Source organism: Micromys minutus (genome assembly GCF_963924665.1).
Source record: "Micromys minutus genome assembly, chromosome: 9".
Taxonomy (NCBI): domain Eukaryota; kingdom Metazoa; phylum Chordata; class Mammalia; order Rodentia; family Muridae; genus Micromys; species Micromys minutus.
In genome coordinates, this window is record NC_137978.1 from 43,681,590 (window position 1) to 43,705,694 (window position 24,105).

Genomic DNA, 24,105 nt, shown 5'->3' on the forward strand with positions numbered 1-24,105 from the left:
GGGACTGAAAGCAGGCATTTCCGGAGAAATTGTTGGTCCTCTTTCTACCATCAGTGAATAACCAACTACCTGGGAGATAGAACTTAGGAGTAAGTTTATTAGTTGAGAGAAAACAGCAAATGCTAGAATAAAAACTTTGGACTTATTCTGGTCGATAGGGGACCCTGCCTGTCTTATCTAGAAGTGTGTCTCACTTTGAGGATGTTCAAATGAGTGATCATATTCCCTACCACTTAATGGCTAGCTTCAGTAGAAATGTTGGACGGTGGGTCGGTGGGAATCACTACCAGATCAACGCTCGTCTACGTTTTATAGATTGAACTGAAGACACCCTTATAGACAAGAAGCCCACTGACGTCTGGACCAGGACTGGAGGAGGGTGGAGCCTGTGCAAAATACGGCTGCGCCAGACCACCTGACCTCAGGAGGCGGGGCTTCGCCGCAGCCTACAGGCCCCGCCCCCAGCCCCGCCCAGCCCCTCTCGCGGGGCCGAGCGGGTTGTGAGGTGTCTGAGGCCGGCGCCTGCGCAGTTGCCCGCGGCGCGCGGGGCGGAGGCTTTATAACCACTTCGTAGCGGCTGGTCGGTTTCTGTCTTCGGAAAGGCTGCCTAGGTGGCGGCGGCGGCGGCCGGGGCGCCGGCTGGGGGGCCGCTGAGGCGGGAGCTACGGCGGCGCTGGGCGCCCCTGGCTCCTCAGCCTCTGCGGGTCATGGGCTCCGAGAAGGACTCCGAGTCGCCGCGCTCCACCTCGCTCCATGCGGCCGCCCCCGACCCTAAGTGCCGCAGCGGCGGCCGGCGCCGGCGCCTCACCTTCCACAGCGTCTTCTCCGCCTCGGCCCGCGGCCGCCGAGCCCGGACCAAGCCTCAGGCCGAACCGCCGCCCCCGGCCGCACCGCCACCGCCCGCCCCAGCCCCGGTTGAGGTTCAGGCCCCGCCGGTAGAAGCGCTGCCCTCCGAGCCCGCTGCCGAGGCTGAGGCGGAGGCCGCGGCTGCCGGGCCCGAGGAGGACGAGGCAGCGGAGGGCGGCGGCGCGGAGGAGGTGGAGTGCCCGCTGTGCCTGGTGCGCCTACCGCCCGAGCGGGCCCCGCGCCTCCTTAGCTGTCCGCATCGCTCGTGCCGGGACTGCCTCCGCCACTACCTGCGGCTGGAGATCAGCGAGAGTCGCGTGCCCATCAGCTGCCCCGAGTGCAGCGAGCGGCTCAACCCACACGACATCCGTCTGCTGCTGGCCGACCCGCCGCTCATGCACAAGTACGAAGAGTTCATGCTGCGCCGGTACCTGGCCTCGGACCCCGACTGCCGCTGGTGTCCGGCCCCTGACTGCGGGTAAGCGCGGGGGCGTGGCCGCGGGGGGTGTCCCGAGTACAGTGGGTGTCCCCCACCTTGAGGGAGGAGAGGAGGATGCCCAGCAGGAGGTAGAGGAGGGATAGTCACGAGTAACCGACCCTCGGACCAGCCTTGCAACTGGTCTGATGACACTCGGCACCCTATACCTACTTAGGAGCTTGAGGTGGTGGCTGAGCACTGAGAGACGGGAACTGTCCATTAAGGATACCAGGGTGAACAGGGTTTTGTTTTGTTTCTTTTGCCCAGGTAGGGAGAGAGAGGGGGGTGTGTGTGTGTGTGTGTGTGTGTGTGTGTGTGTGTGTGTGTGTGTGTCTGTCTGTGTGTCTGTGTGTGTGTGTTGTATCGTAATAATAGAAGGGATATTTGTTAAAGGAGAGAATGAAGTGGCCTCACTACTGAGGGGTGTGTCCATATGGCTAGGGGCTCACTTAGCTGTAGCATTGCAAAAGGCGTGTTCTTCCACACAACGGCTGCTGAAAGTTGAGAGGCGGATGAGGAGAGAAGACAGCTCACTAATAGCTCTAGGGGCACCCTGGGCACTGCGCGCTGTGCTAAGCCACCGGCAGGCACCTTGTGGTTCTTAACGTGCTGTGCCGAGGGCAGGCGGAGTGGTGGACAGACTTTTTGACCAGGAAAATCAATAGGGCTCTGAGGCGGTGTCTACCCAGAAGTTGATCTTTTAATCTTGAAATCTGTATGACAGTCTTTTTAACGTTCTATGCAATCTTGATTTCAAAGGTCAGTGAGTTAAAATTCTCTTTAGATCAGGAATTACTGATTTCTCTATCTGAAGCTTTTAGTGGAGGTTCTCCACCCCTTTTCTATTAAAAACAAAACAAAACAAAACAAAAACCTTGGTTGTGTCTTATCATTCCAATCTATGAATGACCAAATGCAGCCAAGAAGGGGCTCTTTAGTGTGGTGGGGAGTCAGACTGCCATTACCTGTTCTGTGACCTTGCACAGATTAATTATATTCTTGTGTGTCATGTTTTGGGGGCAGAGGATTCTAGGGACTCTTTGCAGCGCCTAGTGTAAAGGTGATGCTAGTAAAAGGGTTTATAAACCCTTGCTTCAAAGGATTGAAAAGCTTTTAATTGTAACCTATGAATCAAGGCTGAGCTGAGATTTCCATGATGCTGCCATTTGTCTCCCTTCAGAAGGAACTGTGTAGTCACAAGTGCCAGACTTGTTGAGAAGTGGGTGTGTTTAACCTCATTGAGACCCGAGTTTCTAAACTACTTGGAGATGTGGTCAAAGGTACCCAGATTGCTTTCACTTTCTGTTTAGTGAATACCAGGAAGGGCCTTGTGGGCATTGAAAAGATCTGTTTGTGTCTGGTGGCCTTGTTGGTTTTTGAGAGGCTAATTTATAGGCTATTCAGGTTTTGCTGATATTCTTTTTTAGTCTATTTTCTGAACCAACGAGATGTTAGTTTAGGAAAGCATTGCCTGATTAATTGCAATATTTAATTGCATAATAGTGTAGTAACTCCTTTTTTAGAAATGAGAGTTTATTTGAATTTTAACAGTGAAATGTGACTTCCCTGATTATTGGGAAAGCTCCCCAATTTATTTGGTTTTTCTTTTTAAGCCAACCTATGTCTTCACTTACATCAGTATAGATGGACAGAAATTAATATAAAAGCTTGGTGACAAAAATATAACAAAACCATTAGTGGTTTAGAGTTACTAGAGTTTTCTTAATTTAGCAAGATTTAAGGTAGGCTTATCCAGAGTCTGAGTGTGTGTGTGTGGTTTTGGGTTGGATTTTTTTAAAGATGTATTTATTTATATGTATATGAATACACTGTCACTGTCTTCAGACACACCAGAAGAAGACATCCGATCCCATTACAGATGGTTGTGAGCCACCATGTGGTTGCTGGGGATCAAACTCAGGACCTCTGGAAGAACAGCCAGTGCTCTCAACCACTGAGCATCTCTCCAGCCCCAGTTTTGGTTTTTGTTTGTTTGTTTGTTTTGAGATTCTGTTTTAATTAGTCAGACTATTAGTCAGCAATCATATACACACTTTTTGTTTGTGTATCTATGTGTTTAAGGAAAATAAAATTTAGGGGAAGAAAGCAAAAGGTACCTGCGTATTGATTTAATAGTTTTATAAATGAGGACACTGGCATTTAATGAAATTAAATACTTTGTTCAGGGTGATACAGCAACAAATCGGTAGGCAGCAAAACAAACCTGTGTGGAACAGTCTTACTTCGAAAGCCAATAATATTTTCAACTCAAGTATTGGCTTGTCATTACAGTTCCCATTTTGGGCATATTCTAGGAAGTGTGGCTTGGGAACAATACTGAGGGCCAGGAATTCGTGACCACAGTTTCTCTTATAGTTATATAGATTCCTGTAGCTAATAGTCTTACCTGCTTTGTTTTTCTTATCTGACAGAAGCCTAATCCTATCTTAAAACTTAAGAGGCTTAATTAATTAATGTTTATAAAGTGATTTTCAATGGAAGGTAGTTAGATACGCAAAGAGTCCTTTTATAATTCATTTACTTTCCAAATAATAGTCGATGAACAGTTGTTCTGGCCCCCTCTTCTTAATGCCAGAAGAAAAATAGCTTCTGTGGTGCATGCACGTGTGTAGTGTGCCTAGAAGCCCATGAAGACTAGAGGTCAGTTTTGGCTGGCCAGTAAGGCCCAGGGTGCCTCCTGTCCCTGTCTTTGCAGGGCTGAACTCCAAGAAAGTGCTACAACTGGCTTACTTAGTTTTGAGAAAGGGTTTCTCTGTGTAGCCCTGGCTCTCCTGGGACTCTGTAGCCCAGGCAGGCTTTAAACTCACTGAGATCACCTTAGTGCCTGCCTTCACCACATGAGTGTTGTGATTGAAGGTGTGGTCCTCCATGCCTAGCTGCAGCCTCTTTGAGTTGTTGATGACTTTGAATTCCAATCCACCTACCTCTACCTGCTGGGTGATGGAACTGCAGACTGCTATTATGACTGTTTGCACAGTGCTGTGAATTGAATCTAGTGTTCTGCCTGCTGAGCTATATTCCTAATCCTAATCTGGGTTTTCAGACAGAGTTTTACTTGACCAAGACTGTCTCAAACTCTTGATCCTCCTGTCTCCGCCTCTCCAATGTTGGATTATGTATATGCACTATCGTGTGTAGAATTTTTTTCTTTTTAATTTTCTTTTTCCTTCCTTCCTTCCTTCCTTCCTTCCTTCCTTCCTTCCTTCCTTTCTTCCTTCCTTCCTTTCTTTCTTTCTTTTTTAAAACTATTCTATTCTTCTGGGTCTGGCAAAAATCTTGTGTAAGCATTAGAAAAGAAGCCCTAACCCTCATTGATCTCTTCCTACACCTGGCCATATTTATTGCCCACACGTCAGTCTTGGCGGTCAAATTGATCAGGTCTTCCCACGTATGTATTATTTGTGTGTACGTCTTCAGGCTAAAGACTCATATAAGTGACCTCTCAGACTTAGGATCATTTTACTATGACTAAGTTACTGAGAACACCATAAATTTAAGTCTATATTTTTAAAATATTTGTGGGACAGAACAGCGTTTTGATACTTCTTTTCTCATATGGCTTTATCAATGAGAGAACCAATATCTGTAGGAAAATATGTACATTATTATTTGATATACCAAATACTGTAGTAACAAGTGTAATTGTAAAATATACTTTCAAGGGGATGGAGAGATGGCTCAGTGGTTAGAGCACTGACTGCTCTTCCAGAGATCCTGAGTTCAATTCCCAGCAACCACATGGTGGCTCACAACCATCTATAATGAGATCTGGTGCCCTCTTCTGGTATGTCTGAAGACAGCTACAGTGTACTTATATACACAAATAAGTAAAATCTTCAAAAAATATATATACTTTCAAGTGAGATAAAATTAGCTTAAAATGCATATAGCTTGTGCTTTTGTAGTGAGTCTTCAAAGTATTATCTCAATGATGCAGTAAATTCACTGTAGCCACATTCAGATAGGTGGTGGAAGTATAGTTTTGTAAAGGAGAAACCAGTTCAAAAAAGCTGAAATATGGGGCTAATGCTTCCTAGCTAATAAGTGGTACAGTTGATCAATTACCTTTTGAGTCTCTGGCTAAGTGTGTCCTTTCAGAAACCCACACACAAATTATATAACTGTATTGTTTTTCTCTCAGGTGTTCTACGGTCTGTCTTTAATTTTTAGAGTCTCTGGGAGACTAAGGGGCAAGTAGAGTAAACAGAATTTCCTGTTATACAAGGGCAGGTCCTCAGAATAGAAGAAGCACTAAGGCTATCTTGACCTAAATTCTTGTTGCAGGTCCAGGCTCTGGCCTCTCATTGCTCCTCCATTCCCTACAGAGTTCTGCTTCCTACTGATCCCAGCAGATCGTATCAGCTATTGGCTTTCCTATACTACTGGGCTGGCCTACCTTAAAAACAGGAAGCTTCTGTTCGTTTATGTATAGTACATTAATTTATATATAGCATATTAATGAGAGAAGAACAGGCTCCTTGGATGAGAGATTTCACGTTCAGTAAGGATTTTTCTTTTGTTTGGGGCAGAATTTCACAGTACATCCTTGCTAGCCTCAACTTGTAGCAGTCCTCTTGCCTCTGCCTCCTAACCTCTGAGACTACAAGTGTACACCATCGCACACCATCGAACACCATCACACACCCATCATGCACCATTGCACACCATCGCGAACCATCACACACCATCGCACACCATCGTGCCCAAGTAGGACTTTCCTCAGTATCTTGCCACTATTTTAGTTTGCTTGTTTTGATGCTAGGCACTGTACTCATGGTCTCAGTACATGCTGGATGAGCATTTCTACCACTGAGCTGTATCCCCACAGCCTTGCCCCTTACCTCCTGTTCTATAGCTTTCGCCTGAATCTTACTCAGCCTCTGTGTACACTAATCTTCCAGCTCAGTAATACTTCTTCCCATATTTGCCCAAGTACTTATTCTAAAGTGCTTAAAATGTTTACTGATTATCTGACCTATAAGATAAGTTCTGAGTATAAAAATCACCTATTTGTTTTACATGATGACACATGTACCATGTTAGGCAAATAATCCTGGCACTCCAAAGAAAGGCAGAGACAGTATTGCTGGAAATCTAAGGCTAGCCTTAAAGAAATTCATACCTGGCAGACAAAAGTAGATAAAGCATTTAAAACCTGAATGCAGTGAGCAATATGTGGAGGTATAAAAACAGGAGACAGCATCCTGAGGTTGAAGTCTGGTTCGATTAGCACATTATCATAGCAAGTTCCCCAGCTAGATAAAACAGTGTAGCAAGACCTTGTGAAAAATAAGACTTTACCTATTTAATCAGTCCTTATTTCTAGCTTCTTTATAGACTTTAACTTTCCCATTGTGTTTTTGTTGGTTTTGCTTTTAACTGGCATCTCCTTATGCAGTGTAGCCCATGGTGACCTCAGACACAGACCCTCTTGCTTGGGCCTCTCAAGTGTTGGGCTCACATGCATGTGACACTGTACCCTGCTGATTTCAACCAACTTTTGGTTTTATTTTCTATTTTTTGTCTATATCATTGTTTTTCAAGGTGTGTTATAGATATTACTTTAAATGTTTTGTGATCAATGTGATGGAAAAATATTAGTTGAAATAAACTAAAACAAGTAGTTTTATGTTTTGTTTCTGTTTTTTTTTGGTTTGTTGTTGATTTTGTTTTTTAGCTTCTTTGACTTTTTTTTTTTCAGTTTTTAGCTTTTAATGAACTTGTAAACAAAAAGCTTCCATTTCAAAATAAAAACTAAATCCCAGATCATACCTGGCTGTATAGTCTGGCTCAGTCAACTTCTAACCACATTATTGAGATCTTGAGTCTGAAAAGTAGACAAAATTCAAGTTAACAGACACAGCTAAACTGTACAAGTGGAGGGCTGAGGGATTTGAGGGTTTGAGTACCTTGTTATTTATAACTATTGGTTTTGCTTTTGATATCTGGATGTGCTATAAGCAAGTGTCCTACCATTAAGCCACACTCTCTCCTCCAGCCCTCTTCTCCCTTCCCTGTCATTTGACCTTACATGTATCTCACACTGCTCCCAAATTCACCCTCCTCCTATTTCAGTGTTCTGAGTGCTCCTGCTATTCATTCTCAGGTCTTCTCCCTTTCTCTCTCTCCCTCTCCCTCCCTCTCTCTCCCTCTCCCTCCCTCTCCTCCCCCTCTCTCTTTAGTTGAAAGAACTTAAGCAAAAAGTAGCTCCAGGATGGATTGCCTTCTGGAATGAATAGTGAATTGGTATAAGGAATAAGGAGTTCAGATATGGAGACCTTTACAGTTGTCTGGCTTAGGAGTGGGTATAAAATGAGACAAGAAAAAGGCAATAAATAGTAAGGGTGTGACTTTTCTAACCCTTTTTATTTTTACTTACTTATTTTATGGGTATGAGTATCTTACCTGCATGTATATATATATTCATCAAGAGGGCATCAGATCCCCTAGAACTAGAGTTACATTTGGTTGTAAGCCACCATGTGAATGCTGGGAATCAAAGCAGGGTCCTCTATGAGAGCAACAAGGCCCTTAACCACTGAGCCATCTCCCGAACACCATGCCTATCTTCTTCAAGGACCTCAGGGTCCATTTGTAAATGCATAATATTGTTAACAAGACTTGAGGACTAAAAATACAGATATAAGAACACATTTCTTTAACTACTGGAGTCTGTTAAGGCATAATTAAAATTATACTAATAGGATATTTTTTTCCAGGCCTGAAATTAAGATAGCCTGCCACACTGATATTTCTGAAGCTTTAACAGTTGTGTGAACTTCAGGGAGAGCATTCTGTGCTTGAGGCAGCATTTAACTTTTTTAAAAAAAGATTTATGTATCTATTATATATAAGTACATGGTAGCTGTCTTCAGACACACTAGAAAATGGGATCCATTACAGATGGTTGTGACCCACCATGTGGTTGCTGGGACTTGAACCCAGGACCTCTGGAAGAGCAGTCAGTGCTCTTAACCACTGAGCCATCTCTCCAGCCCCCAGCATATATATCTTCTTATACCCTACTTTAAGCTTCTAATTAGTAAACTTGAGTGCTTGATTAAACTAAATATCAGGGTAGAAGAGAAGCTCCCTTCAGTATAATCATACAGGAAAAGGAACAACATGGTCAGGAAAGATGGAGGGTATGAATGAGTCTTTTATTCCTACTAGGGAAATTTTCTCTTAATTAGAAGCTTTACCTTTAAGATAAATTTTTATAAAATTGTAGGATCAAGTTATACTTCATGATATATAACAAGCCAATCATACATGGCTAGGATGAAAATGACCAGGAGAAGAGCTAGAGTGTCCCAGGGAAAGCCAAAGAACCAAAGCAAAGGGAGTCCTTGTGTGCCTACCACGGGTATGCTGAGGAGTCCAGTGTAGTGGGAGAGACAGACGCATGCACAGGCTATGATGTGTTGTTAAAACTGCACTGTACAAATAGGCCACTGTCTGCCTGGAGATGTTAAGTAGATTATAGAGAAAATGACATTTGAGTTGGTTCTTTTTTGGTTTTGGTTTCAAGATGGGGAGGGGATGTCTGGCATTCCTAGAACTCACTTTGTAGACCAGTGTAGCATTGAGCTCATGAGATATGCTTCCTCTGCCTCTCATTTGCTGGAATTAAAGGTTTATACCATCACGCCCAGCTTGAGCTGGTGTTTAAATGGCTATTTACCGGAAAGAAGAAAGGAAAGACATCACTGGGCAGAAAAGAGAGCAGGCAAAGGCCAGAAGTCTGGTGCAGTATATGCTATGGCTTTCAGTGCAAATTATGAATTTTGTTTTAGAATGTTGAGCTATACCTGAAGGCAAAAGGCTGCTTTACCTCCATTACAGGGAGAGAAGTAAGGTTTGGAGATGTTTAAGTTCATCTGTGTCATGCAGTGTGAATCAGCACAGAGTAAGTACCCAAAACAGGAATTCTAGGTCTTATGTCCTAAGTAAGTCTGTGTCATAGTGGTTAGACTGCCATTGAGTCATCAGGATTGGGGGTTATTTTACTTCCTTGGAACTGAATTCTACTAACATTGGTTTCCCATTGTTTGTTGTCCGGTCTGTGGCCTCTCTGTGCTGCTTCATTGTCATGCCTTGAAATTTGAGGAGTGTCTGCTCACTACCCAGTGAAAGGATGCCAAATCTGCCAAAATAAAGGAAATCAGGGTAATGTGAAGTCAAACTGCAGCACATACTTTTATACCGTGTAGACACAGAACAGAGAATGAAGCAGCCCAGGCCCAGGTTTGACAGTGAAGAAACTGAAAAAGAAGAGTGAGAAAAGAAAAAGATAAAGAAAAAGAAATGTTGGGGCTGGAGGACTTGGCTCAGTATGGAATATGCATTTACAAAGTGCTGGGTTCAGTCTCCAGCACCCTTATGTGTACACACACACACACACACACACACACACACACACACACACACACACACACACACACACTGGTGGCGGGGGATAATAAGCACTTGAACCATGTGATGTAGGAATGTGTTATGAAATTTTAAAGCCTCTTCATTGGTACTCTTCTTAATTTGTATCTTTAGAACTTAGCTAACTACTTTTCAGAAGCTATTTAACACAAAATAGCAAGTCACTTTTGATCTCCTAAGATACATTGTTTAGTATCTATCTGTATTTCCTGCTAGCTGGAGTAAATATGCCCAGAACTCCGACAGGAAATGAATCATTGTATTTACATATTGACCTAGTCTCCCTTTGTTTTTTTCTGAGAATATTAAGGAAGCATGTTATGTAACAGGAGTTATATACATTGTCATTTATCTCTGTAGCATGATTTTCAAATCAATCTGAGGATATAAAATGCTATAATAAACATAACTATTAATAAGAAACCTATAGGATAAATAGAGAAAGCTTAAATTGTTTGAGGTCTTGGAATATTAAACTAGAGGACAGCAAAACACAGATGCCAAGAAACCTGCAATCACTGATGTGCTTGGAAATTGTGTTTGGAAAATGTGTTTGGAAATCTGTGCTGAGATGGTGCAGCTCAGACCACTCTTCTAGAGGATCTGAGTTCAATTCCCAGCACCCACATTAGGTGGCTCACACCAGCCTATAACTCCAGTTCTGGGGAATCTGACAACTCTGACCTCTACCTCTACCTGCCTTTGTGTGCACATGTCCAAACATCAATTTATAATTAGAAATAAAATAATTTTAAATCTAATTAACTTTACAGTACCTGGGATTGAACTCAGAGCCTTGCACATATGGCAAATGCTGAGCTACATCTAGGCCCTTTAATTTTTAAGCAAATGCCACTTGTAAGGGCAATGTGAGAATTTCCTTGACAATGTTAAGAATTAATTTAAAATGCCAGTAGTTTTGAATATCTTGGATTATTTATGGGGACTAACAGAACTGGTAAGGGCAGCTGATGCCAGTGCCGACGGTATGCAATAGTGCGTCTTTAACACGCCTCAACAGAGAGGGGGAAGACATGACTTTGCTGTGCTGGTAAAAGGTTAGTAGTAAGGTTTTGTAAGCTATTAGGAAAGCACACAGAAGGGAGCCAGCCAGGGTAGGAGTGTGGGCTCCTCTTCCAGAGGACCCAGGTTCAATTTTGAGCACCTACATGATAGTCTATAATGACCCTAATTCCAGTTCCAGGGATCTGATGCACTCTTCTGTCTTCCATGGGCACCAGACATGCACATGGTGCACATGCATACATTTAGACAAGACACCCAGACATGTAAAAATAAGTTGTAAAAAAAGAAAACAAGGAAGGCATTAAAGGGTACAGAATTTAGTTAGAAGAAACAAAACAAAACAAAAAAACTAAAGCAAGGGGCTCAAGTAATGGCTCAACAGTCAAGAGCATGTTCTCTTGGTACACAGAACCCAAGTTCAGTTCCTGTGTCCATGTTGGGTAGTTGACAGCTGCCTAGAGTTCCACTGCAGAGAATCCAGTGTCCTTTTCTAGTCTCTGGGCACTGTGCTCATATACACATACCTCCCCACACACATACATCATGTATGTAATTAAAAATAAATCTGGGGTCTGGAAAGATGACTTAGTAATTAGGAGTACTTGTTTTTTGTGAGACCCAGGTTTAGTTTTCAGCACCCTTACTGGTGATTCACAGCTGACTGATAACTTCAGTTTCAGCATGATCCAGTGCCCACTCTGGCCTCCTCAGGCACCAGACACATACTTGGTGCACATCTATAGCATGTAGTTAAACCCTCAGACACATAAAATAAAATAACAAATCTTTTAAAAATAGGAAAGAGAAAGCCAAGAATGAGCTTTCAATAGACTGTAATTCTAGAAAACTATTGTTTCAAGCTGCGGTCCAGCCAGTTCCACCATGGATCTTAAGATAGAAGAGCATATGTGCCTTAGTTTCTGCTGTAGCTCTTTTAGTTTTACAACGGCTCTGACTCTTCATGTAAACAAGTTCAACTCTCTCTAAATATAGCACACCATTGAAAGGAAATTGTTGTATACCCTATTATTTATGAAGCTGGCTGTGGTAAAGTTGCTCCTAAAGCATCTTAACCTGACTGAATACGTGTAGGAATCCAGGCTGTTTTCAGGAAATGAACCATTTTGTCACAAGAAGGGTAAGTACAGTTAGTGTACTTGGTGTGTGTGTGTGTGTGTGTGTGTGTGTGTGTGTGTGTGAGAGAGAGAGAGAGAGAGAGAGAGAGAGAGAGAGAGAGAGAGGCGGGGTACCAGACAGCATAAGCTGATGAATAATAGCTGTCTTTGTCAGCTCAGTCTTATCTCATATATCTCATCTTGCTTCTTTACCCAGTTATGCTGTTATTGCCTATGGCTGTGCCAGCTGCCCAAAGCTAACCTGTGAGAGGGAGGGCTGCCAGACTGAGTTCTGTTACCACTGCAAGCAGATATGGCATCCAAACCAGACCTGCGATATGGCTCGTCAACAGAGGGCTCAGACATTACGAGTTCGGACCAAGCACACTTCAGGTCTCAGTTACGGGCAAGAATCTGGACCAGGTATAAGCTGGCCCTATCTCATTGTCTCCTTGTTTGATATCTATACTGTGAGTCTTTAAAATTAAAAGAGTGTCTTCACACTAATCCTTGAGATCAGAGAGCAGAACATGCTTGGTTCTTCTGAATAGCTCAGACGACAGACACATTTTCTGGTTGGTTGAACTTTGAGTGACACATGTGCTATGCTGCTTCTTTGTTAACCGTGATAAGTAGTGAGTCCCAGCTGTGTGACATGAGGATAGAACACAATGGGACTCTCAAGCTGCTGTTTAATGTGTCTTGCTTGGCGGGCACTTTGGTTTTTTGTTTTGGTTTTGTTTTTCCACCAGGGGCAGAGAAACACTTATTAGCAGTAAGTGTGTCCTGCTGGCCATCTAGCTGGAAGCGTCACCGCTTTTGAAGTAGGGCACAGATGTAAGAAAGGAAGTAAATACTAGTGTAAGTTAATGACTAACCTGAGAGGGAAATGTCACAGTCACTTTCCACCGTTGATTGTATAGAGTGATCTTTAAGATGTCAGCCTCTTTCCATGCACTTTGTCTTACCAATGTCATTTGAGCAGGTCAGTAGGAGAGAAATTATGCCATTTGCTTTTTCATAGCACAATATAATCTCGAGTTGTCATTTGGATAGGATAGTTTGTAAGTTCCTGGGGAAATTACCTGGTACATGCTATACAGTTACTCAGTTGGGTATTGATTTTTAAATTTGAAAATGTTACAGGAAGGGCTTTGTTAACAGCAAAAGTTCACTTCCTAAAGAACCACTGGAAGTAGAGAAGAAACCCATCACAGAAAAAAGCCTGCTGCATAAACTAGTAAAAGTTGTTTTATTCCAGAGAGCAAATAGAGTCAGCCTATCTGATATAAAAATGTAATCAAAGATGGGGGGGCAAAGAACCACTGTCAAAACTTAAAGCCGACTGGGCTGCAGAATCTCCTTGCTCCAATAGCCTGATTTTAAACTGTCAGCCATTGGGTGGTAGAAATTCCATTTGCCTTGGAACCATCAGTAGTCTCTCTGCTGGACTCTCCCTGCCCAAATGGGACTTGAGTGTTGTATGAGATACTGGTTATCAGAATAGGCAACTTAACATGAAACAGGATCCATTTTACAAACATTTCTGAGTCTGCGCATGCACTCAGGTGTTAGAATGCCCACATCCATGCTGGCATGTGCCTGGAATCCCAATGCTTGGACGCTGAAGGCAGAGGGATCCTAAATTCAGGACATTCTCAGCTGTTTCACCAGCCTGAGATACATGAGACCCTATCCCCAAAACAAACAAAACACAGCAAGAGTTCTTGATGTAGTCAGCCTTCCAGTAAAGTGTTACACAATTTGGAATTGCAGGCAAAATCTCCTGACTGCCTTGTTCTCGTTTCTTACATACACTCTTAGGAATAATAAAGTCAGACTAAATTTAACTTGGGGTGTTTTATCTTTCCTTCCCTACCTAATAGATGACATCAAGCCGTGCCCACGATGCAGTGCTTACATTATCAAGATGAATGATGGAAGCTGTAATCACATGACCTGTGCAGTGTGTGGCTGTGAATTCTGCTGGCTCTGCATGAAAGAGATCTCTGACTTGCATTACCTCAGGTAGGTGGCACATAGGTCCATGGCCTTTGTCGTTCTAGTCATTTGCTCATTTAGGAAAAGAGATACCAAAGAGCCATAGTTGATGTCATTTAAAGAGTGAGAAAACTGTAAAATTTCTTGAAAACTCTCCTGGTATTTTTCTCCAGCAGTCTCAGTGACTGTCTTCCATTACCTTGCTTTCATACCTGCTGCATGGCTTTTCAAGCTTTCCACAATCTGGTTTTAGTCTGCCTCTCCAGTCACTGCTGTTCCAGATAACCTGTGCTCGCTGTTCACTATGTCTCTTGCCCCCATATTTGTTCTTATTACCTTATTGTCCGCAGTTACCTTCTGACCACTTCAGCCTCCCACTATGCCCTTTTATCTCTCCTTTTTCAGCTCTTGGTGGCTTTACTTAATTTTTAAAGTTATTTCTTTTGTGTGTGTATACACTTGTGTGTACCACCCACACATGTAGAGGTCAGAGGACAACGTGCAGGAAACAATCCTTTCCATCCACCATGTGAATTCTAGGGCTTGAGCATAAGTCATTGTACTTCCACTGAGCTGTCTTGCCACCCTTATCCCTTTTTTTGAGAGAGAGAAAGGATCTCACTGTGTAGCTTTGGCCCAGAACTACCTATGTAGACCAGGCCTTGCTCAAAGAGATTTGCCTGCTTCTGCCTCCTGTTTAAATGTGTGCACCGCTATGCTTGGCCTTTGTTTGGTTTCTGAAATGGGTTGGCTGATTCTTGGCTTGAACCTGACATCCTACTGATTTAGCTCTTCCAGTGCTAGGGTCATAGGCATATTCCACTAGGCTTGGTTGCAGAGTTCCTACTTACCCTTGAAAAACAACTTAAATGTACCTCGTTCACTAGGCTTCCCATTTCTGCTGTGTCTTTCACTGCCATTCCTATATAACTTGCTGTAAGTGTTGCTGCTACTTAGTATTTCACAGTCACATCTGTTCTCATTAACTGATCTTTCTATAGTTCTTCCATCCAGGAAGTTTCTAAAGTATTGAGTCATTATTACATTAATACCCTAAAGGAGTTAACATTTATGAACATTATTGTGAAGCATTCATTGTGAAATGAGATACCTCGTTTCCAGTTTGGTGAAAATTTGGTGGCTTCTATATAACAGACATTGAATAGAGACACAGGATGAAATAAAACAGGATTTCTACTTGGTATAATACTGCTAGACTTAGAGAAGGTGGCACAAAGGAATGAGGGAGAAGAATCAGATACAGAGGGTAAAGGTCAAAGTAACCACTCTCAGTAACAGGCTGATACAAAAGACAAGTCTCTAACTCTTTCCCCAAGAATTAGTTTGTGTATGTTAGGTATGGAGGGCCATGGGCCATGAAACCACAGTCTGTGTCATGAGTTGCAGGATCCAGCGCCTTGGGTGAGATGTCAGGTCAGACCTGTGCAGGGTCTCAGGTAGGTCGGTCAATGTAGGTAATGTGTCAGAGAGAAAAGGAAAGAATTTTAGTTTTGGAGGTCTGTCAGAAAAAATGAGAGGCCCAGAACCCCTTGTCCTTTGTCTCCCTTGTCTAAGAGATGAGTTTTCTGTTGTTCCTGTTGAGCCTCTGGCCACAATAGCTATGTTTGTGATGCTGCTGTTAACTTGAGCACATTTCCTCTATAGCCCCTCTGGCTGTACATTCTGGGGCAAGAAACCATGGAGCCGCAAAAAGAAAATTCTTTGGCAGTTGGGCACATTGATCGGTGCTCCGGTGGGGATCTCACTCATTGCTGGCATTGCAATTCCCGCCATGGTCATCGGCATTCCTGTATACGTGGGGAGGAAGGTAAGACATGCCTTCCTATGCCCGCTCCAGCTTTGGCTCTGTGGCAGTAGTTTGAAAGAAAAGAAAAGGTCTTATATTTCAGGGCTGTGTGAAAACCAGCTGGTTTGTAGATAAAAATAACTTTAATTTCTTAAATGGATTTTTATAAACCCCCCATGAGATCTGAAAGTTCTTATTAACATCCTGAGCCTGGTTTGTCTCAGTGACTTAAGGTGAAATTCCCTGGAGCTACTTTTTCTTTTCTTGGATTAACTTTTCCTACATTCATTTATATTTTCCAGGTCTGGGTTAGGTTAAAACTTGAGAAAGATCCCTCTTTGGGTGGAGGGTATGTTTTAATATAGCTTTGCAAGTGAGCATTTGTCCTTTTTTTCCCCTGGCAAAATACTGATGTCCTGACCTGCTGACCTGGATTTTCTTTTTATTCTTAGATTCACAGCAGGTATGAGGGAAGGAAAACCTCCAAGCACAAGAGGAATTTGGCCATCACAGGAGGAGTGACCTTGTCAGTCATTGCATCCCCAGTAATCGCTGCTGTTAGCGTTGGTAAGCTAGCGGCCTCCAGCTCCTCTGTTAGCTTACTGTAGCAGGTCAGCCAGCTGGCCAGGCTCTCTATGTTCTGTGCTTACTTTTCTTTGGTAGTTAACTTTCTATGTGTTCATGTATGTGGCTTGGAGGCAGGGGCACTTGTGAATGCAAGAACACTGTTGGAAGGAGAGGCCAGCCCCGGGGGCTATTCTCAGGAGCCATCCACCTAGTTTTTAAGACAGGCCAGGATCCTGTCAGATGGGCTGGGGTGGCTGACCAGGAGTCCACAAGACACCTGTGCCTGCCTTTCCAGCTCCAGATTATAACTGCACCAACACTCCTGTCATTTTTACATGGAATTGACATTGTATCTGCATGCCTGCAAGATAAGCAGTTTACCAACTGAGCTGTCTCCCCACCCTGGAAATTCACCTTCATCGACGCTGTTACTCAGATGGTTTTCAGCTGCACTGCGTTGTCAGGATGTGTCACAAACTAGGGCCAGCACCTCAGTCTGTCACACACAAAAGGTTGCGTTAATGAAAACTAAACACTAGACTCTACTTTTCCTCCTTTTCTTCTCTACTTGTTAAAGGATTTACACACACACAAAACACTTATTTTCTATTAATGCCTAACAGTATCTTGGGAGAATTTATTTTAGAGAAATTTGGCTTGTAATTCTAGCACTCAGGAGGTGGAAGAGAATGATCAGGAGTTCAAAGCCACCCTCAGCATGTCCAGACCAAACTGAGCTACATAAAAGAAATTCTATCTCATAAACACAAAAGTAAAAAAGAAAAGATTAATTGGAAACCAACATTTCATGGGTTTTCTCATTTGTCAGCAGTGGTTCTGAGTATCTTACATGTGAATCTGATTAGCCTTTGCAAGTGTCACCAAGACAGCATAATTAGAATTATAAAGGTACAGTCTATATGGAAAGAGTGAAGGCCAAGTCACTGGGACATGAATCCAGGCAGACTTCTTGCTTGTTTTGTTGTTTCTGCTTTGGTTTGTTTTTAAGTTTATGTGCATTGTTTTGTCTGCATTGCATGTGTCTATGTGAGGGTATCAGATCCCCTGGAACTGGAGTTACAGACAGTTGTGAGCTGCCATGTAGGTGATGGGAACTGAACCCAAGTCCTCTAGAAGAGCAACATATACTTCTAATTGATGCTGATCTGTCTCTCCAGCCCCGAATCCAGGCAGTCTTCCTTCTTAGCATGTGACAACTGAGCTACTCTGCCACACAGCAGTGTGATTGGAGAATTCAGTCTGAGGAGTCCTTAAATCACAGTCCCCACAGTCATTTATCCAGTGTCTGTTTTATCTGTATTTTTACACACACTTGTGTGCCTGGTCCCCCTGAAGGACAAAGGATGTCATTAGATCCCCGGGAACCAGAGTTAGACAGTTGTGAGCTGCCCTTGGTGCTGGGAATCAAACCTGGGTCAGTGCTTTTAACCACTGAGCGATCTCTCCAGCCTTTGAGTCTTGATTGATTCTCAGTTTAGCACTTCAACAGTAAAGAAGTAGTATAAAATCAATATACATTGGACACATTTTAGTCTACATGTATATTTTCTTTATCACTGGGAGGATTCTATGGGCAGACAGCCAATGGATTGAAGCCAAGACATACAGACTTCTGTGACTGTCTACCTGTGTATCAGACCAAACAACCCTTTCAGATGGCCCAGTTTGTTTGTCTTTGACCCTAGTGGCTTGCTTGTGCCCATTCTGGGAGGGAGAACCAAGACAATTGCAGCCTGTTGACCTGATGACATGTTTCCATCTCTCTCCCCAGGTATTGGTGTCCCCATTATGCTAGCATATGTTTATGGGGTTGTGCCCATCTCTCTCTGCCGTGGAGGTGGCTGTGGAGTCAGCACAGCCAATGGAAAGGGGGTAAAAATTGAGTTTGATGAAGATGATGGTCCAATCACAGGTAAAGGAGGGACATTTATTTCCATTTGAATCTATGAAACAAAAGATAAAAGTCAGTAGAACTGAGCACATATTTACAGAGAGGTTGTCACTGGATTTCTTTAGATAATGAGCTTTGTGGGGGGTAAAGTATTTTTAGCCTTTCATTTACTGGTTCCAGAATTATTAGGTTAATTCCTCTGGTACTTGCCAATGTGTGGCAGGTATGAACCAGTAGGACTTCAAGTAACTGGAGTTTGCTTGTGGTGGGGTGATAAGGACTCTGCCTCTGCTCTGCACTGTCAGTTTCAGAGGACTTTATACAACTGTTATCTTGCTTGCTTTTTACAACAGCTCGATGAATGAAGAGGGAGGGCTAGGGTTATTATCCCCATCTCAGTAGGAACTGCTTTAAGCTTGTATTTCAGAAGCAAGTGCTTCTGCAGACCTGAGATGAGAGCAGATGTCTGACTCCTACTTGAACACTGTCTTCACTTACTTGCAACACAGATGTTTTTGAAGCTTCGTAGTAGAAGCTGTACATGAGCTAATCATATGTGAAAGGGGCCTGGAAGCACTTCCTTATAATCCTAGCACTGGCGATGGTGAGGCAGAGGAGGTTATAAGTTCAAGGCCAGTCTTGGCCACAGGGAGACCCTGACTCAAAGTAGAAAGAGAAAACAAGTCAAGTGTGATAGGTTCACATCTGTAATCCTAGCACTTGGTGAGAGACTGACTGATATCCAAGGCCGGCTTGGGCTAAGTACTAAATTCAGGACAGCCTAGACTATAGAATGAGACCCTGTTTTATAAATTTTTAAAAAGTCCACTAAGGTAGATAAAAGTAGCGGCTATAGCCTCTTATACAGAAATAATAGTGGGCTTGCGGTTAAAATGTGTGACTTACGTGATCCTGAGCAGTCATTTAATTTCATCTTATTTTCTTATCTGAAATAAGGGTTACTAATCACTAAGTTATTGAGAAGATTAAATACAGATGTTAGCAGTCTGGTGTCTCACACAGTAGCTGCATGTTAAGTGAATATTGTAGTACTTTTCAGCATGAAAATCCTCCAGTTTAAAGTCTTTGCAGGAAAATGCCTACCAAATTCTTTGTATGTTATGTGTTTCAAATGGATGTGTTTGTTTCTACCCGCAGTGGCAGATGCCTGGCGAGCCCTCAAGAACCCCAGCATTGGAGAGAGCAGCATCGAGGGCCTGACTAGCGTGCTGAGCACCAGTGGGAGCCCTACAGACGGGCTCAGTGTCATGCAGGGTCCATACAGTGAGACAGCCAGCTTTGCTGCCCTTTCAGGGGGCACGCTGAGTGGTGGCATCCTCTCCAGCGGCAAGAGAAAGTACAGCCGGTACGTAGAGAGGTGGCCTGTAACCAGCAGTTGGAGTCGTTGGTAAGAGGGGACACACTGAGCCTTTATACCAGGGATCTCCCATCGTGACTTAGTCATCAGTGGTATTTTTTTTTTCCAAAATTTACAAATCTGCGAATCATAGTGACTTCCACTTAAAGAATAATGTTGACTTTAGATCTTCTTGCTGTTTCATTACGCTGCCTGCTCTAGGAAGTAAGAACAGAAGGCACTCTGTTGGCTTTATGCTGTATCACATTGACTCCCTGGTACTGTCCTCTTCATGACCTTCCTATTCCCACTAAATAGAGTAGGAACATCAGTTCTGTGAATTTGTGCTAAAAGAGTACACAAAGCCTCGTCAATAAAAATAACTGGTTTACTTACATTTCACTGACGAGACCTACCATTTATTTATATATATATTCATTCAAAGTTGCATGACTGGCATTAGATGAGAAGCAGTTAGTTGAGTTCAGTGGGAGAAGAGCCGTCTCATGGAGCACAGCAGAGTAGGAGGTAAGGGAGACAGACAGATCCTTGTCTTCAGGCACCTGAAGGGCTTCCAGCTTAAAAAAAAAAAAAAAAGGATTAGTACTTGGTGACTGACTGGTGGCAGCCTCTGCTGATTTCAGTGTGGAGGAAGCTGTAGGAAGTCCCCAGAGAGGACACTGCTTCCCAGGTCCTGAGCTGCTGGTCCTGGGAGGTCAGGGTGAGACCAGATGGCTATTTGGCTGCAAAAGAAATGCAGTGGCAGATGGCAGGTGGATGAGATCCTTCACCTTGTGTCATCTGTTCACCTGGGAACCTCTTAGAATAAATTTTAGGAGCATATTTCCAGGACTAATAACTTAGACTCTCCTGGGATGGGACCTAAGGGTGATCTATGTTTAGAAATGGCTCCCCAGATGATCCTAGTGTAGCCACTGGCATGAACTAGCCTCTGGCAGCCACCAAGGAGATGGCCTGGCCTGGCAGGCTTTGAGAAAGGCTGTGCCCACTGAGTGGTGTGTGGCAGAGTTGAAGCTGGAACACAGGCCTTCTGCACACACACATATCCTCCACTTTGCCCTTGTTTTCCTAGTATGGGGCAGAGACAGGCAGCAGGATGGAGATGCCGCTGACCTAGCTGCATCTTCTGACTAGTCCCTTGTTAGCGGCTTCTGCCTGGCATGCTAGAGTATTCACTGCTGTGCTCACTTAAAGCCAACTCCCCTTGGATGAGCCACAGACAGAGTTGGAGCGTGACTTGCTGAGACTGCAATGCAGCCAGCAGCTGCTGCATCCTGTGAAAGCCTTTTCTTTATGGGAAGTGAATGAGTCAAATAGGCTTGACTGGGAAACCCATTATGGGGAAATACAGGAGTGCAGAACAAAAGGGTGTTGAGCCAGAAAGGAAGTAGTTAGGGGTTCCCAGCCTTAAAACTCCATTGAGAAAGTGCTGTTGACAAGGAAGGAGGTTGGCTCCCATATGCCCTTCATTCCTATAGCCTGGGGGCAACCTGATTACTAAGTGTGTGAGTTCTCTGCGTCCAAGGTAAGGAGAGCAAAGTGTGAATGAGGTGTGAGCTCTTCCTGGTACTCAGAGCAGTGGAGAGAGGTGTGTGAGCTGGTACAGGAGAGGGTCTGGCGCTGAAGAGAATAAGAGGAAATGGTAGTCCTTTGTTGTTAAAGACCTAGCCTGCGTTCTTCAGGCAGAGAAACTTTTGAGAGGGCATAGTATCTACAGAGCCATGGAGCTAGAGAATTAAACTCAGAGGGGTTGTGATGCTGAACTTAACGGTAAGAAAGATCTGAGCAGCTTGCTGATTGGGAAGGCCACATGTCTGTTGGTAGGAAGGCATCCAACAGTTAAAGGATGGTTGGGTTTTCCCCTGCACTGATACTGCTCTGGAAAGTTGCTTCACTTGAATTTAGGGGCTGCTGGACAGGAGCCCAGTGTTGAGTATTTAGTCAAGGACGTACATTAAGCAGTAGCACTGGGGACAGAAAGGAGGGAGGACTTCAGTTGCTATGTAAGAGAGGAACTATGTGGGCGTGTGTTTGAGATGTTTGGCAGTTGGAGATGATCCAACAGATTATCACAATTCTCAAGAGAATAATGGAAGAGTTATGTGCAGGAAACAAACCACCAGAACACATCGAATATTAACTTGATTGTTTTCTCTTTACACAGGTTAGAAGTTCAAGCTGATGTCCAAAAGGAAATTTTCCCTAAAGACACAGCCAGTCTTGGTGCAATCAGTGACAGTGCAAGCACTCGTGCTATGGCCGGCTCCATAATCAGTTCCTACAACCCACAGGACAGGTATGTGAGCTGCCAGAGCTCCCTTCCGCATCTCAGGGCCCTGTGCGCCATCTAGTGGAGATGTGGTATGCTGCTGACTCCATTGAGTATTTCTGTGGTGCTGGAGTGCTTGTTTCTTGATTCTTGTTAGCATTTGACTCTTGAGAAATTCCCTCCCTCCCTCTTTTCCTCCCTCACTGTTTCTCTTCCCACTTCTTCTGCCTTTATTTTTCTAGCTGTCATAACAGTATAATTATTCGAATGGAACTTAAAGAGCTAGACTGATGTTAGCTAATGCCTGGGTCTAGGGCTCCTGTTGCCCGTTGATGGATCTCGTTTCCATAGTCTCTCACTTGGAGTGTAGTCTGGTGTGGTGAGGCCCTCCATTCTGCAGAAGCAATGGCTTCTGACTGATACACTTACAAAGAGCTGCTGCCAAGTTGCTTTCACATACCTATTTGGAGTAAGATAGGGTAAGGCACTTAGTTGAATTCTGGAAGCTGTTTGTTTGTGTGTTTGTTTGTTGTAAATGAGTATGTATGTACACCTGTGTGCTAGAAGAGGGTGTCAGATCCCATTACAGATGGCTGTGAGCCACCATGTGGGTGCTGAGAATTGAACTCAGGGCCTATGGAAGAGCAGCCAGTGCTCTGAACCACTGAGCCATCTCTCCAGCCCCTCTGGAAGTTCTTTTTAAATGTTTTAAGGAAAGTTTTTAAGGAGTACATGAATGTGCATGCAAGCCTGTGTGTGTGTGTGTGTGTGTGTGTGTGTGTGTGTGTGTGTGTGTGTGTTTGTGTGTGTATGTTTGTGTGTAGAAAAGGGGAAAGAGCACTGGTCTACTTGGACCCTCCTAACTACTTGAGCCAGAATCCAGAAACTATTTTAGGAGCAGATGTAATATGATGTAACCTGTGCGTGACTCTCAGCACAATGAATTTTGTTTCCACAGAGAGTGCAACAATATGGAAATCCAAGTGGACATTGAAGCCAAACCAAGTCATTATCAGCTGGTGAGTGGCAGCAGCACAGAAGACTCGCTCCATGTCCATGCTCAGGTGGCAGAGAATGAGGAAGAGGGCAATGGCAGCGGTGCTGGCGGTGGCAGTGAAGATGATCCCCCTTACAAACACCAAAGCTGTGAACAGAAAGACTGCTTGGCCAGCAAAGCTTGGGACATCAGCCTTGCCCAGCCTGAAAGCATCCGCAGTGACCTGGAGAGCTCTGACACGCAGTCGGATGATGTGCCAGACATCACCTCAGATGAGTGTGGCTCGCCCCGCTCGCACACTGCAGCCTGCCCCTCAACCCCCCGAGTCCACGGTGCACCAAGCCCAAGTGCCCACAAGAACCTCGCTCCTCCAGCTGAGGGCCAGACTGTCTTGAAGCCAGAAGAGTATGAAGTGGAATGAAGGCCCTGCTCTGAGAAGCACACTTGTAACTGCATCTTTTGGAATCTTTTTTGGGGGAGGGGAGGGATTTATGTATTTTGTTTCAAAGATTCTCTGGTCAGGGTTCCCCCAGGGAAGTTCTGAGAAATTTGCAATTTCTTACCAGATAAAAATGAAATTTGCCTCTAGTATCCCTCTCCCTGTTCTCTTGTTTTTAGTTTTAATTTATTGGCTAAACTGATGGCAATCTGTGAAGGTGTGTCAGAGAATGTACATATGTATGTGTGTATATTGTATGTATGCTAACATTATTGATGACACATTTTAATAAAGAATCCTGTGGTAACTGACCTCATGTCACTGTCCTTGGCTTGAGTAGTCCTGCAGAGCCAAGTGTGTATTGGGAGAGTCGTCTGTCTGTATTTGAGAGGCCTGCACTTTATCCCCAGGGGAGAAGGGTTTTACTCCCTCCAACTGCAGTAGAGTCACCTGTAGAGCTGCGACTCCTCACTAACAGGAAGCAAAGCCAGGCTTGCTTTAGACTAGTCAGGCTGAGTCTGCTAGTTAGGAGACTGAGATGCACTGTTTTGCCCTCTAGAGGCAGTTCCGCAGTTTTCCTGCCAGAGCCAGATTCATACTCACCACTCTATTGTCAGAGTCTGTGGACAGAGTTTCCTGAACCCTGAGGGTTACAAGTTCGGGAGCAGAGTCTTCTTCTACTCCAACTGGGGCTGAACCCCAGAACCTTGTGCATGCTGTGTAGGTGTTCTACTCCCGAGCTGCATCCCAGCCCCAGGAGCCAATCCTTACTGGAGGAAGAGATGTTTGTGCAGGATCACCAGGCGATAGCGTAGG

At 44.0% G+C, this 24,105-nt stretch overlaps 1 protein-coding gene across 1 annotated transcript; it reads left to right on the forward strand.

Annotated features, from left to right (window-relative positions):
* Window positions 1–606: 606 nt before the first annotated feature.
* On the forward strand, window positions 607–23,598 carry RNF19B (ring finger protein 19B). The gene is made up of 9 exons (XM_080920921.1): window positions 607–1,324; window positions 12,137–12,342; window positions 13,806–13,947; window positions 15,586–15,748; window positions 16,180–16,294; window positions 18,087–18,227; window positions 19,365–19,572; window positions 21,749–21,880; window positions 22,812–23,598. The coding sequence occupies exons 1-9, from the start codon at window positions 708–710 to the stop codon at window positions 23,269–23,271; spliced, it is 2,184 nt and encodes a 727-aa protein (XP_080777047.1). The 5' UTR covers window positions 607–707; the 3' UTR covers window positions 23,272–23,598.
* The last annotated feature ends 507 nt before the right edge of the window (window positions 23,599–24,105 follow it).